General features: G+C 35.1%; 1 protein-coding gene across 1 annotated transcript; it reads right to left on the minus strand.

Moving 5' to 3' along the window:
• Window positions 1-268: 268 nt before the first annotated feature.
• On the minus strand, window positions 269-2608 carry LOC103501552 (uncharacterized). The gene is made up of 2 exons (XM_008465163.3): window positions 2113-2608; window positions 269-730 (listed from the first exon to the last, which is right to left on the minus strand). Exons 1-2 carry the CDS (start codon window positions 2554-2556, stop codon window positions 545-547), a joined length of 630 nt encoding a protein of 209 aa, XP_008463385.1. The 5' UTR covers window positions 2557-2608; the 3' UTR covers window positions 269-544.
• Between the last annotated feature and the right edge of the window lie 8778 nt (window positions 2609-11386).

Here is an 11386-nt window from a genome sequence, read left to right on the forward strand (position 1 = left end):
TGTCGTTTAGCCGTAGCTAATCATGACAGGCCTTTGAAAAAGGGAAAAGGCTTTTTTCTCTAATAGTTAATAATTGCATCCAGTCACGTTCTTGGAAAACAAGGAGTTGCATAAAAAAAATAATGATAACAAAAAAGACCAACTGTAACAAATCGTTTATGGGATTTGTGTCGATATAGTAATGTGAAACCCCTTGTGCTACCCGGCGTCAGCTTCTAAAGATTTGCTCTGAAACTACACTCAAATATAGAGTAGAAACATAGTAACATGAGAGTACAAACGGGAGAGAAGGCATATCATTCAGGATAATTATTCGTAAAATACATTACCTATAGTGGGGGAACTCAAGAAAATAGGAAATCCTAAGAGATTTTACTTTAATATAGCATTGCAATATCAGTAGTAGCTCTCAGACATATTTGGTTCATTGTAAACTAACTCAGCTCATCATCCCCTAGGGATGTCTAACGCTTTCAGCCTATCAAAAAACAAAGTGAAGATGGAAAAATGGAAAGGAATTCAGGGAGTTCTTCAAGGACAGCATCTATTGCTGCTCAGGCCCTTCTGGATTTTCCTTGTCAGGATTTTCCTCTTCTTCCTCTTTCTTCTCTTCCTCCTCTTCATCTTCTTCAGGGGGATCACATGGCAATGGTAGTGGCAATGGTGTTTTCATGGGGCTAAATTGAGGAAAGATGTCTGGTCTACGTCCTGGCCTAGGCCTCTCCCACTCCTGCAACCAAAGAGTTAAGAAGCATTAAATGTAAAAGAACACCAGCAGCCTACTCCAGCACTTCATAGAATTTTCTTACTAGTTACTAAATAAACTTAGTTTGCAGGTACGAACATCGACAGTTTCATACTACAAAATGAAAGCACAAAAGATGCGCCCTTACTAATATTCATGACAAATCTATGAACAACCTAACGATATCATGTTTATTTTCCAAAATCATTAAGTAGAACCCCAGCCACAGAACAGGAAACCAAAATGAACAAACAGACATCATGCATCAAATTAAGTCCATGGCAACCATTATATCGACACACACCTAAAACTGAAAAGGGCAAGTACCAAGATAAACTATTAAATTACCCAACAAACATTCATAAGATCTGGCAATATCCTTTTATTGAGAAAAGAAAGTGAAAGATCGCACAAGCATCAAGAAAGAAGAAGTGTACAAAAATGAAGGGGCTCCAATCAAGAAAAGTGTAACTCAATGGGTAATTACAAAAAGATATGGACACCAAGGTCTCGAACACCCCTGTGAGAACTCTCCTCTCCCTAAAGTTTCTATTATTTGTCTGGACCATAGACGCCACTGAATAGCACATCTGCAGCTTGTCACAAACAATGGTTCTTTCTATTGAAAAGGAGGATGGCATAGCAACTTCTCAATTGACTCCCGACCACCTTGCAAACTGACAAAGTTTGTATCAAATGCCTCAAAGAAACTGCACCAGCCCTATGAACTGCCACACAAACGTATAAGATAACATGCAGTGAGATGAGAGAAGTAATTTATCTTATTAAAGTTGTGAAGTCCCTCAGATTTTTCTGCATGAGATCCTCAACATGTCCCTCAAGATAGTTTCTCCTTAAGTTCGCCATTCTTGGTCAGATCCCAACTTTTTATTTTGGACCAAATGCCCGTTTGAACTTCATGGACACATATATCATATTAGATAACATACAGTTGAGTAACCCATCTACTAAATAAGATTTGAGGTCCTTGTTTTTTCTCAACGTGGGATCTTCAATAAAATGCCTTGAGGACTGCCAATAACTTCTACCAATCAAAGTTTAACAACAAAAATGCAGACATAGCCGAAACAAGCAGGCAGATACAATTTCCAGGAAAAACGTGGTAGGATAAGTCACGAATAAGCCTTCTAAAACCTTCATAGATAAAAAAATGACAATAACTATAACAATTCCAAGAAATGCTTCAATTATCCACCCCTAACTAATCTAGGGGTAGAGTAGCAAAAGTAATTAAAAACGGGAAGCAAAAGCACCAAAATCTCACAAAAAAGAATTCCATTGCAAGACGAAAAAAAAAACATAAAATGCTGCAGGAAAATAAAGGAGGAAAAGAGTGAGAAAGATACAATAGGGAAATCAAGAGGATTGCGACGAGTGAGCTTCTCTTCCTCCGGGGCCATTCGGACCACCTGCCTCCCCGTTCTCCTTCTACCAAAAATCAAATTAGAAGTAGAAAGCGGCTTGATTGGGAAGGAGCATCTGCAGCCACCAAGACAGCAACTATGACTTGTAGATGAAGAAGAAGATATCCGTAGGTAGGTCGCCGATGGTGAGACTAGGGTTTTAGAGCTGAAAAGGGATATCGACGCCATGAACTTCCTCGACCTTGAGGTGACGGCTCGAGTCTTACTGAATCTGCTGGTGGCCGATTCCACCAAAATGAAATAGCCGCCACAAGAGTAGATGGACACCGGACCGCCTCTTATTTTCTCTCCGCACCACGGCGTCACTGTTTCCTCCGCTAAATTATCCTTTCGATTTATGAAATTATCGAACTCTCTCACCCGCATTTCTTTTTTCTCCCCATTTCATTTACTCCCACGTTTACCATTTTTCTCATTTTGTTTGAAAAAAAATAATAATAAATTAGTTTATTATACTAAACTTTTTTACTAAGATGAGAAATTCTAACCCTAGACTTACTCATCACTAATTTTTTATGTGTTTGAGATAAAAGGATTGAGTTGTTATGAGTTTACATACGAATCCTACTCGTTGTTTGGAGCTAATTTTGTAGATAACTAATATTTTATATACATGTTTACCAACTAAATTTGTATTGTGGGTTAGTTATCTCTAGAGTTGATGTATGACTAGTTATGATGTCTATAACTATGGTTTAACTATAAGTACACTGGTCAAGTTATAGTAAAATGACGGAAGACAAAGGATTGTTCTTGAAGATCAAATGCGTAGATTAAACTTAGCTATTAGAATTGCATTGATTTTATCTAAGGATTGAACTTAGTGATAATATTTTGAATTCTAATAAATAAAAAAAGCAAATAAAGACAAATTTGAAATTCAAGAGACAAACATATTCCATCACATCGAATTTCTTAAGTATTTTATTAAGCAATGCAAATGATTCCTATAGATTATTGTGTCAATAATATGCTTAAGTCTAAAAAAAATTCAAGATTATTATCTTCAAGTAACAATTTATTCTCGTGCAATTTAAATAATAAATAATTTCTTGAAATCAAATTTATAATCATAACATTAAGAGCAATCATGATCAGCTTTTGTTAAAGACCTAACTACTCTCTAGAAAGATTTAGCTAACGATTTAATACTATCGATTCGATTAAACATGCAGCTTTTTGAATTAAACATTTAATTTAGCGTACATCTATGATCAAACCATATAATGAAGCATAATAATATTGAAAATCACTAAAAAAACAAACACACATAGAAACTACTATTGCATTGACATAAATCTATAAATAAGTTCACCATTACCCTAGAAACTAGAACATTTAACAACACATTATTGCTACAAGCATACTCTCATACATTGCAATAATCATGTTCAGGAAAGAAAAATAAAGCAAACAAAGAAAAACCACTTCCAAAGCAACCTCCACTGTTCAAGTCTGTAAATCTCACATTGACCCTCACCTCAAAATGTCACATGAAAATCTTTCAATTGAACCATGTGACCTTGTTTTCCTTTTGAAAATCCACTTATACTTAATTGATTTACTCTCTTTGAGAAGGTCCACTAAATCCCAAGTTTGATTTATGGTTAAAGATTCTAGTTCACTTTTAATAGCTTCCTTCCACATACTCGAGTCTACAAAGTTTAAGTCTTCTTGGTAAGATTTAGGATTCTCCTCTATTGATACAAACATGTGAAATTACAATCGTTATCATCATGCCTTTCAACTACAAAAGTGGTTAAGAAATCTAAACCAAAACTTTTCTCAGTTCTCTGTCATTTTTTTCTTCTAGGTTATAATTCACATACTACATTAGAAGTATTAATAGTTTCAAATTCACATATGGATTTGTCATTCAAATACTTGAATCTATATGCAAACATTATTTTGAGCATAACCAATAAATACACAGTCAATGATTTTAAACCCTAACGTAGATTTCTTGAATGTAGGATATGGTACCTTAGCCAAGCATCCTCAGACCCTCAAGTACTTGCAAAATTTACATGACCTAGAAGCACTTGCATTCATTGAAACAATATTTAGTATAAACACACTATTAGACAAATACCCTTTATCAACAAAGTCTCCATTTTTTGTGAGGATAACCTTATCACTTTCCAATACAATCTTAAGACCAACTCGATTTAACAAACTCCCAGATATCAGATTCCTACGTAAGGAACATACATACAAAACATTACTTATAGATAAATTTTTTCCATAATCTAAGTTTAAAATAACCTTCCCTTTCCAAGTACTTTTGCTGTGACTGAGTTTCCCATGAACACACATTCTCCATTCATAGTGTCCTTGTAGTCATGAAGAAGTTATTGACTAGTATGCAGAAATGTCTCAAAGCTCTAGTATCAAAAATCTAGTCAGTCGTATTTTCAATTAGGTTGACCTCTATAATAGTTGTTATGACACCATCATCTTGTTCAGCAAGAATGGCTTGTGGTATAGGTCTTTGGTTCGACCTCCCTTTCTTTTGATTGCATTGATAAGATTCGTGTCCCTCTTTTCCATACACATAGCATACCAATTTCTTCTTCTCGATTTTTCCACCAGTAGCCTTAAGTTGTCCCTTCTTTTGTGAGTTTTTCCCATTCTGCCTTTTAAAATGTTTGGATCTGTCTTTGTTAATAGCAAAAGATTCCACGAGGTTAGCATTGATAGAATTTAGATCTTCAAAATCAAGCTTATCAATATTGGCTTCTTTCGTGCACATATGGATGATCAGCTCCTGAAGTTTTAAATCCTTCTTTTTATGTTTCAGGTGATTTCAGTAGTTGTTCCATGACAAAGGAAATTTCTTGAGCAGTACATTTGCTTGGAGTATTTCACACATCTGTAGTCTTTCGAATAGAACATTTTCTACCAAATTCTCGTATTCATGAATTTATTTCACGATAGGTTTATCGTCCGTCATTTGAAACTGTAGCCACTTTCCAATAACTCACTGTTTTTGACTTGCATCATCTTCACCATATTGAGATTCCAATGTACACCAAATTGCCCTGGAAAATTTTTGGGTCACAAACAGATCGAACATTGGATCTAACATATGGTTCAATAGAAGCCCGCAAACTATCTTGTTATTCTTTACGTATTTCTCAGGATTAGGTGTAGACGCTTCCTATGTCGTGACAAACCTTTGCCTTGAAAGAAATTACGATCGATCAAGGTGCTAATCGTGTTGTCGGTTGCTCCCCAAGGTTAACAAAGCTCTCTTATAAGGCTACAGAGTAACTTTGTCTTCCCTCCTTAACTAGGCTACAATACCTAATGTTCATCCTTTGCTTGGCTTCCACGCTTGACAACCTGTGGAGGAAAAACTTTAAAACGTAAGTCAAACAGACTTAGTGAGTGATGAGTTGAGAAATACCTTCCTAGGGAAAATAATAATATTCTGATAACTAATATCAACAAGATTCGATTGCGGACAAATAATTCTCATTGCATCAAACCACAACCACCTTTTCCCTAGCCATAAAGGAATTCTACGCGTTCAAAACCACAACAACCATCATCATAAGTACAATTGATTTCCACGTCTTCAAGCCATCACGTGTTCCAACTCATTATCATGACCTAGGATTCTTCCCTCATCTGGACTTGAGATTCACATTCAACTAAGGTCGTGCGAGTTACCTAGTATTTCGGCCAGTAGTGCCTCGTCACATTCATCATTTCTCAATCAACCAAAGTCTCATTGTGACTTACCTAAACCTTGGATTCTCCCCTCGCTTGGACTTGGGATTCACACTGAACCAGCGTCATGCGAGTTACCTAGGATTTTCCACCCGCATTTAGCGATAAGTCGCATCTTCCTTTGATAAACATCCATTACAAATAGTATACAGAAAGGTTAGCACACTTACTTATATGGTATTTTAGTAGCCACCCGAATCACACAATAAAAATCATCATTAGGGTATTCTCATCAACAAAACACACTTCTCATGTATCACGTTTACAATCATGGAAGACATTTGCAAACATGTCCTCCATTGACGAAAGATTCACAGATATTAACTATTTATAGAAGACATTCGTAACGTCTCTTCCCTTGGTTAGAATCGACCACAAACATTTATTTATCTCATATACAAACAAAGAAAATATTTAAACATAAATGACAAATTTTAGAAATCACGTTGAAATTTTATTTTTCACTTACTAATATACTTAGCCTCGACTCCTTCTTTATATGATTTTGGATGCCTCTTCTCGTCTAGCGATTTTCTCGACCAGTCGTCTATCATTCGGGATCTCCCTTCTTCACCTTCATCCGAAAATTTAACTCTTTCAAACAAAAAAACTCTCATTTTTCCTTTTTCGGTCTTGGTCCTTTTTATAATGACCTCCCACATCTAAGGGTCACTTCAAAACTTTACACGTGTCTTCTTACCTACTCTTTATGCCATGCAGTCAACCAAAACTCGACACTTGGGCTACCTGTCAATGCTAATTAAACTTTTCCATTGAGATGCACACCTTATCTCTTTGGGAAGCCAAACTCGCATAATCCTCCTATCTTCTCAGGAAGCAGTAGACATTTACTCCCTCTCATCGAGTGATCAAGTCATCCTGACAAGACACTCTCTCACCTTCTTCTTTAGGCGTAGGCATTTCTTCTCGCTTTACTATTCTGATCACCTAACTCTTAGCGTCCAATATATGCTTCCTCCTTGTTCACTTATCCCTATTGCATCGCTTGCCTTCTCGCAATGGTACTTAGGCATTTTTTTTGCATCACCTTCTTACCCTTTGCATGTTCCTTGGCAAGATGTCCTATACTCCCATTTGAAATAACTTTCCAATAAGGATTCTCTCCATCCGAACTTCTTTTCTTTGGGTAAGGGCCTCACGTAAACTCCTTCGTGGAATATGTTCTATGGTCAAGAATCTCTTTGCTTATTATCCTTGTTGCAGGATTTTTATCGTGTTGATGGTATGCGATCAGGGCCTCACACCTTAGTTGATTGAAAAGATCATTTATAAAGATTGAAGAGGATCTCAAGTACATAACTTATTAAGAATAAACTATCTTGAAACCACTTGATGTGTGAACAAGGAATTTGATTTAGGCTCCCCCTAGATCATATGCTTCATGATTCATCCTTTGCATCTCAATGTCCAAGCTCTCCCTATGTGAGTCTCCTCAGAATAATCTTTAATGTTAGACTCCCCCTAACTTGCACAAATCTTCTTAAAACAAGTACTTCAAAATGACAGAAACAGGATGATCAACACCACACACGACACAAAAGAGTACTTCGTAAAGACTTTCTCAATACATAATTTGTTGCACGTACACCCCACTTCTATCTTCCACAAACATAAATATACCACAGCCCACCGAGCCACAAGCTATAAGTTAAAAATCACCAAAGGCAACTACATATCTTTATTAATAAATATTAACCAACTTTAGAGAATATATAGTAACAACCATAACCATGTTTATCTTTATTAATAATATTAATTATATATTTATTAATAAATATTAAACCAACATAACAACCAAATCAAAATAAATATTAACCATAATAAATTTATGCTCCAATTTTGCTTTTAATAAAATAAGTCAACCAAACTCTGCAACAATCTCTCCATTTGGCTATTTTTTTAAGGCAAAACCAACTAAAAGAAATGGGACCACAAAAACACAACAAACTCCCCTTTGGGACTAGCTTCCTTTATTTGTTCAGATAAGCACGACAAGAACCACCAATGAGGCAACACCAGCAGCACAAGCAATTAAAAACCTAACACCAAGAGAAACCATTCATTCACAATATATATATATATATATATATATATATATATATATATATATATATCCATAAATCAACAAGAAGCCAAGATAAGCCATAAAAAAAGAAAGAAAAAGAACAAACCACCCAAAAATATTTACATTTCAATACAAACAGATCCACTAAAAGCTCCCCCTTGCTTGCTGACAAATAAAGCTACTAAGAAGGCACAAAAGATCCAGCTTGAGAGGGGGAAATGAATATTTGAAAGTTGTACAACAGAGACTCAACAACATAATGTCAGTTGGTCAAACCATGAATAACACTGTTTAGAATTTGAATGGAAACATTGAGTGAGCGAGATTGCTCAGAAGACTTATCAACCACTTCAAAATCAAAAGTTTACCAATAAAATCAACATTAGCCAAAGATTCAATGAAAGTAACATTAACAATAATGTCATCACACATCACATGAAGCTTAACAAATATCTTATTTTTAAAAGAAAGCTTGACCCATTTTGGCTTTCCTAGATAAGAAAACTTTAGTTGCTATAAGACATTTTTGCATTTTTTAGAAGAGGACACAAACTCATAGTGCTTTGAGATGTTTGAGGACACAAACTCAAACTCATAGTGCTTTGAGATGTTGCAACTAAGTTCAAAAACATTAAGAGCCTACAAGTAACAATTGTCATAAGATCGTGTACCTTTCATGATGAGAGTCTTATCACTATCAATCACTAGATATCTTCCTTTTAAGAAATTAACATTGAAACCTTGATCACACAGTTAACTAATGCTAATCAAATTTGTTGATAATCCCTTTACAAGTCTAACGTCTTTTAGAATTGGTAACCCTGGTTTACTAATATTTCCTTTTCCAATAACTTTTTCCTTCACACCATCACCAAAAAGTCACATATCTAGCACTGTATTCCTTAAATTCTAAGAAGAACGTGGAGTTTCCAGTCATATGTCTCAAACACCTATTGTCAAAATGCCAATCATTTGAGTCAGGTGCATGAACAGAGGTAAAAGTTATGTTTTTATTCTTTCTTCACTTGCCACTCAGTTTTAATAGTGAAATGACAATGGCTCAGTAAGTTTTTTTTTTTTTTTTTTTGTTGAAGTTTTCATTCAGTCATCTATGATTGTATTGAGTATAACCATGCAACTTATAGCAAAATGGTCATATATGCCCACATTTTCCACAAAAGTGACATATCCATTTTTTAAGTCTTGAATAGGCCTATGTTGACTAGTTTTAATATGCAATGACTTAATAGATTCTCCACATTTGTTCTTGCTATCTAAAGCTCTAACAAACATTATTGGGGATTCTCCAGAATTAGAATCTTTTGCCAGTGAAACTCAAGCCCTTTTTATCTCTCTTAGTCTTCTCTTCATTCAAGAGATTATCCAAACTCTGAGTTCCAGAAGTGAGTAGTTTTACAGATTTTGATAAGGACTCAAACTCACTACAAATATCTCTCAGTTCCATTTTAAGAGCAAAAATCATAATCATAAGATGATAATTGTCATCTATCAGGACTTGAATCATCTCTTTCTGTTGTTTCAGAACTTATTGATCTTCTTTCCATTTTAAGAATAAATCATCACAACTGGGCTTAACATGACTAGACCTTCCATCATCTTCAGGACAATTTAAAAGCCCTATGATCATATGCACACTCAATGCCCCTTTGTTCTTCTTTAACTATACAACTAATAAGAGCTCTACCATATTCTTCTCCTTCATTACCAAATGATGATTCCTCATCTGACAATGTAATAATAAAGCTCTTCTTTTTCATCTTTAGAAAAGTTAGACATTCTACCTGATAATGTCCAAAACTTTCACACTCATGACATCTAAAACTTCTGTTACTTCTGTGTGACCTCGAAATTTGATCACCTTTGTTAATATCTTTACGCTTATAAGCTGCAAAAGAGCTAAAAGAACTTGATCCTAAAGTACTAGAGCTACCAAAATCTCTGTTAGATCGAGCTCCTAATTGCCAGCTCGCTTCTGAAATAGGCTTCTAAGCTTTGAAACTTGCTTAATTAGTAAGGCAATGGACTCAGCTAGATTTTTCATCATGAGTACGTTCTTTGCTCGATTGAAAAATGTCCTTGTGTATAATCTGAAGAGCAATTTCACTTTTCTTTTTAGAGTCTCCATCTCAAGATTTTGCTCAAAAGTTCTCAGATATCCAAAAAGTTCATCTAATTTCATAGAAGTAATATAATTTGCTTCTTCAATGGTAGTGACTTTCATACTGAAATGAGAAGGTAGAGATCACAAAAAATTTTGGACGAGCTTGGTATCTGAAATCTTTTCGCCAGGATAAATGATTTATTGGCAATGTCCAGAACTCGAACATCAAATTCAGCTTTAGACCATCTTTAGACATTTTGAGATCTTCAAATTTTGACATTAAGAGCTACAACCGTGACATTTTCACTTTAGAAGTACCTTCATAAGCCACTCCCAAGATACTCTAGGCCTCCTTTGGAGACGTACAAGTGTTGATTAATTTGAACACATTTTGATTCACTCCATTAAAAATTGCATTCAAGGCTTGCGAGTTTCCAGTTGAAGCTTCATCTTCTGCCATTGTCCACTCAATTTCTGGTTTAGGACTAACAATTCCATTCTTATTAATAAGTTAAGGAGGATACCATCTAGTCACCATAGCTTTCTAAGTTTTGAGATCAATAGATTTGAGAAAAGCAATCATTTGAGCTTTTCAATATGAGTAATTCATTCCATCTAAAATTGGAGGACAAGTTGTTGACTCACCTTCCTTGATCGACTCCAAAGAAGACTCAATGAATCAACGGTAAATCCATTCTAATACCAAATGAGAAAATAAATATTCTATTAACTTGATATCTTAAGTTAACACGTGAGTTAATAATTAAAGGAACAACTCGGGAAATAAATAGTGATAATAACAGGTAGAACACCAAACATTGTTAGCCCAGTTTGATGACATAGCATCTACATTTGGAAAATCTTTAGCTCGATTGAAAAGATCATTTATAAGAATTGAAGAGGATCACAAGTACATAACTTATCAAGAATTAACTATCTTAAATTATATGACTTTTACAAGATAATCGTTTAGGCTTCCTTAAACCACTTGATGTGTAAACAAGGAATTTGATCTAGGCTCCCCCTAGATCATAGCTTCATGCTTCAATCTTGCGTCTCAATGTCTGGGCTCTACCTATGAAAGTCTCTTTAGAATAATCTTCAATGTTCTGACTCCCCCTAACTTGCACAAATCTTCTCAAACAAGTACTTCAGAATGACAGTAATATGATGATCAACACCGCACACCACACAAAAAGGTACTTCGTAAAGACTTTCTCAATACATAATTTGTTGCACGTACACCCCACTTC

Source organism: Cucumis melo, chromosome 2, assembly GCF_025177605.1.
Source record: "Cucumis melo cultivar AY chromosome 2, USDA_Cmelo_AY_1.0, whole genome shotgun sequence".
Taxonomy (NCBI): Eukaryota; Viridiplantae; Streptophyta; class Magnoliopsida; order Cucurbitales; family Cucurbitaceae; genus Cucumis; species Cucumis melo.

What these genes read in the sequence shown, in the direction of transcription:
- LOC103501552 (XM_008465163.3), bottom strand. Translation starts at nt 2,556, where the DNA reads ATGCGGGTGAGAGAGTTCGATAATTTCATAAATCGAAAGGATAATTTA. An exon ending in ATCCTCTTGATTTCCCTATT is followed by an intron (nt 731 to 2,112) that starts GTATCTTTCTCA and finishes CTTTGGTTGCAG; the next exon opens with GAGTGGGAGAGGCCTAGGCC.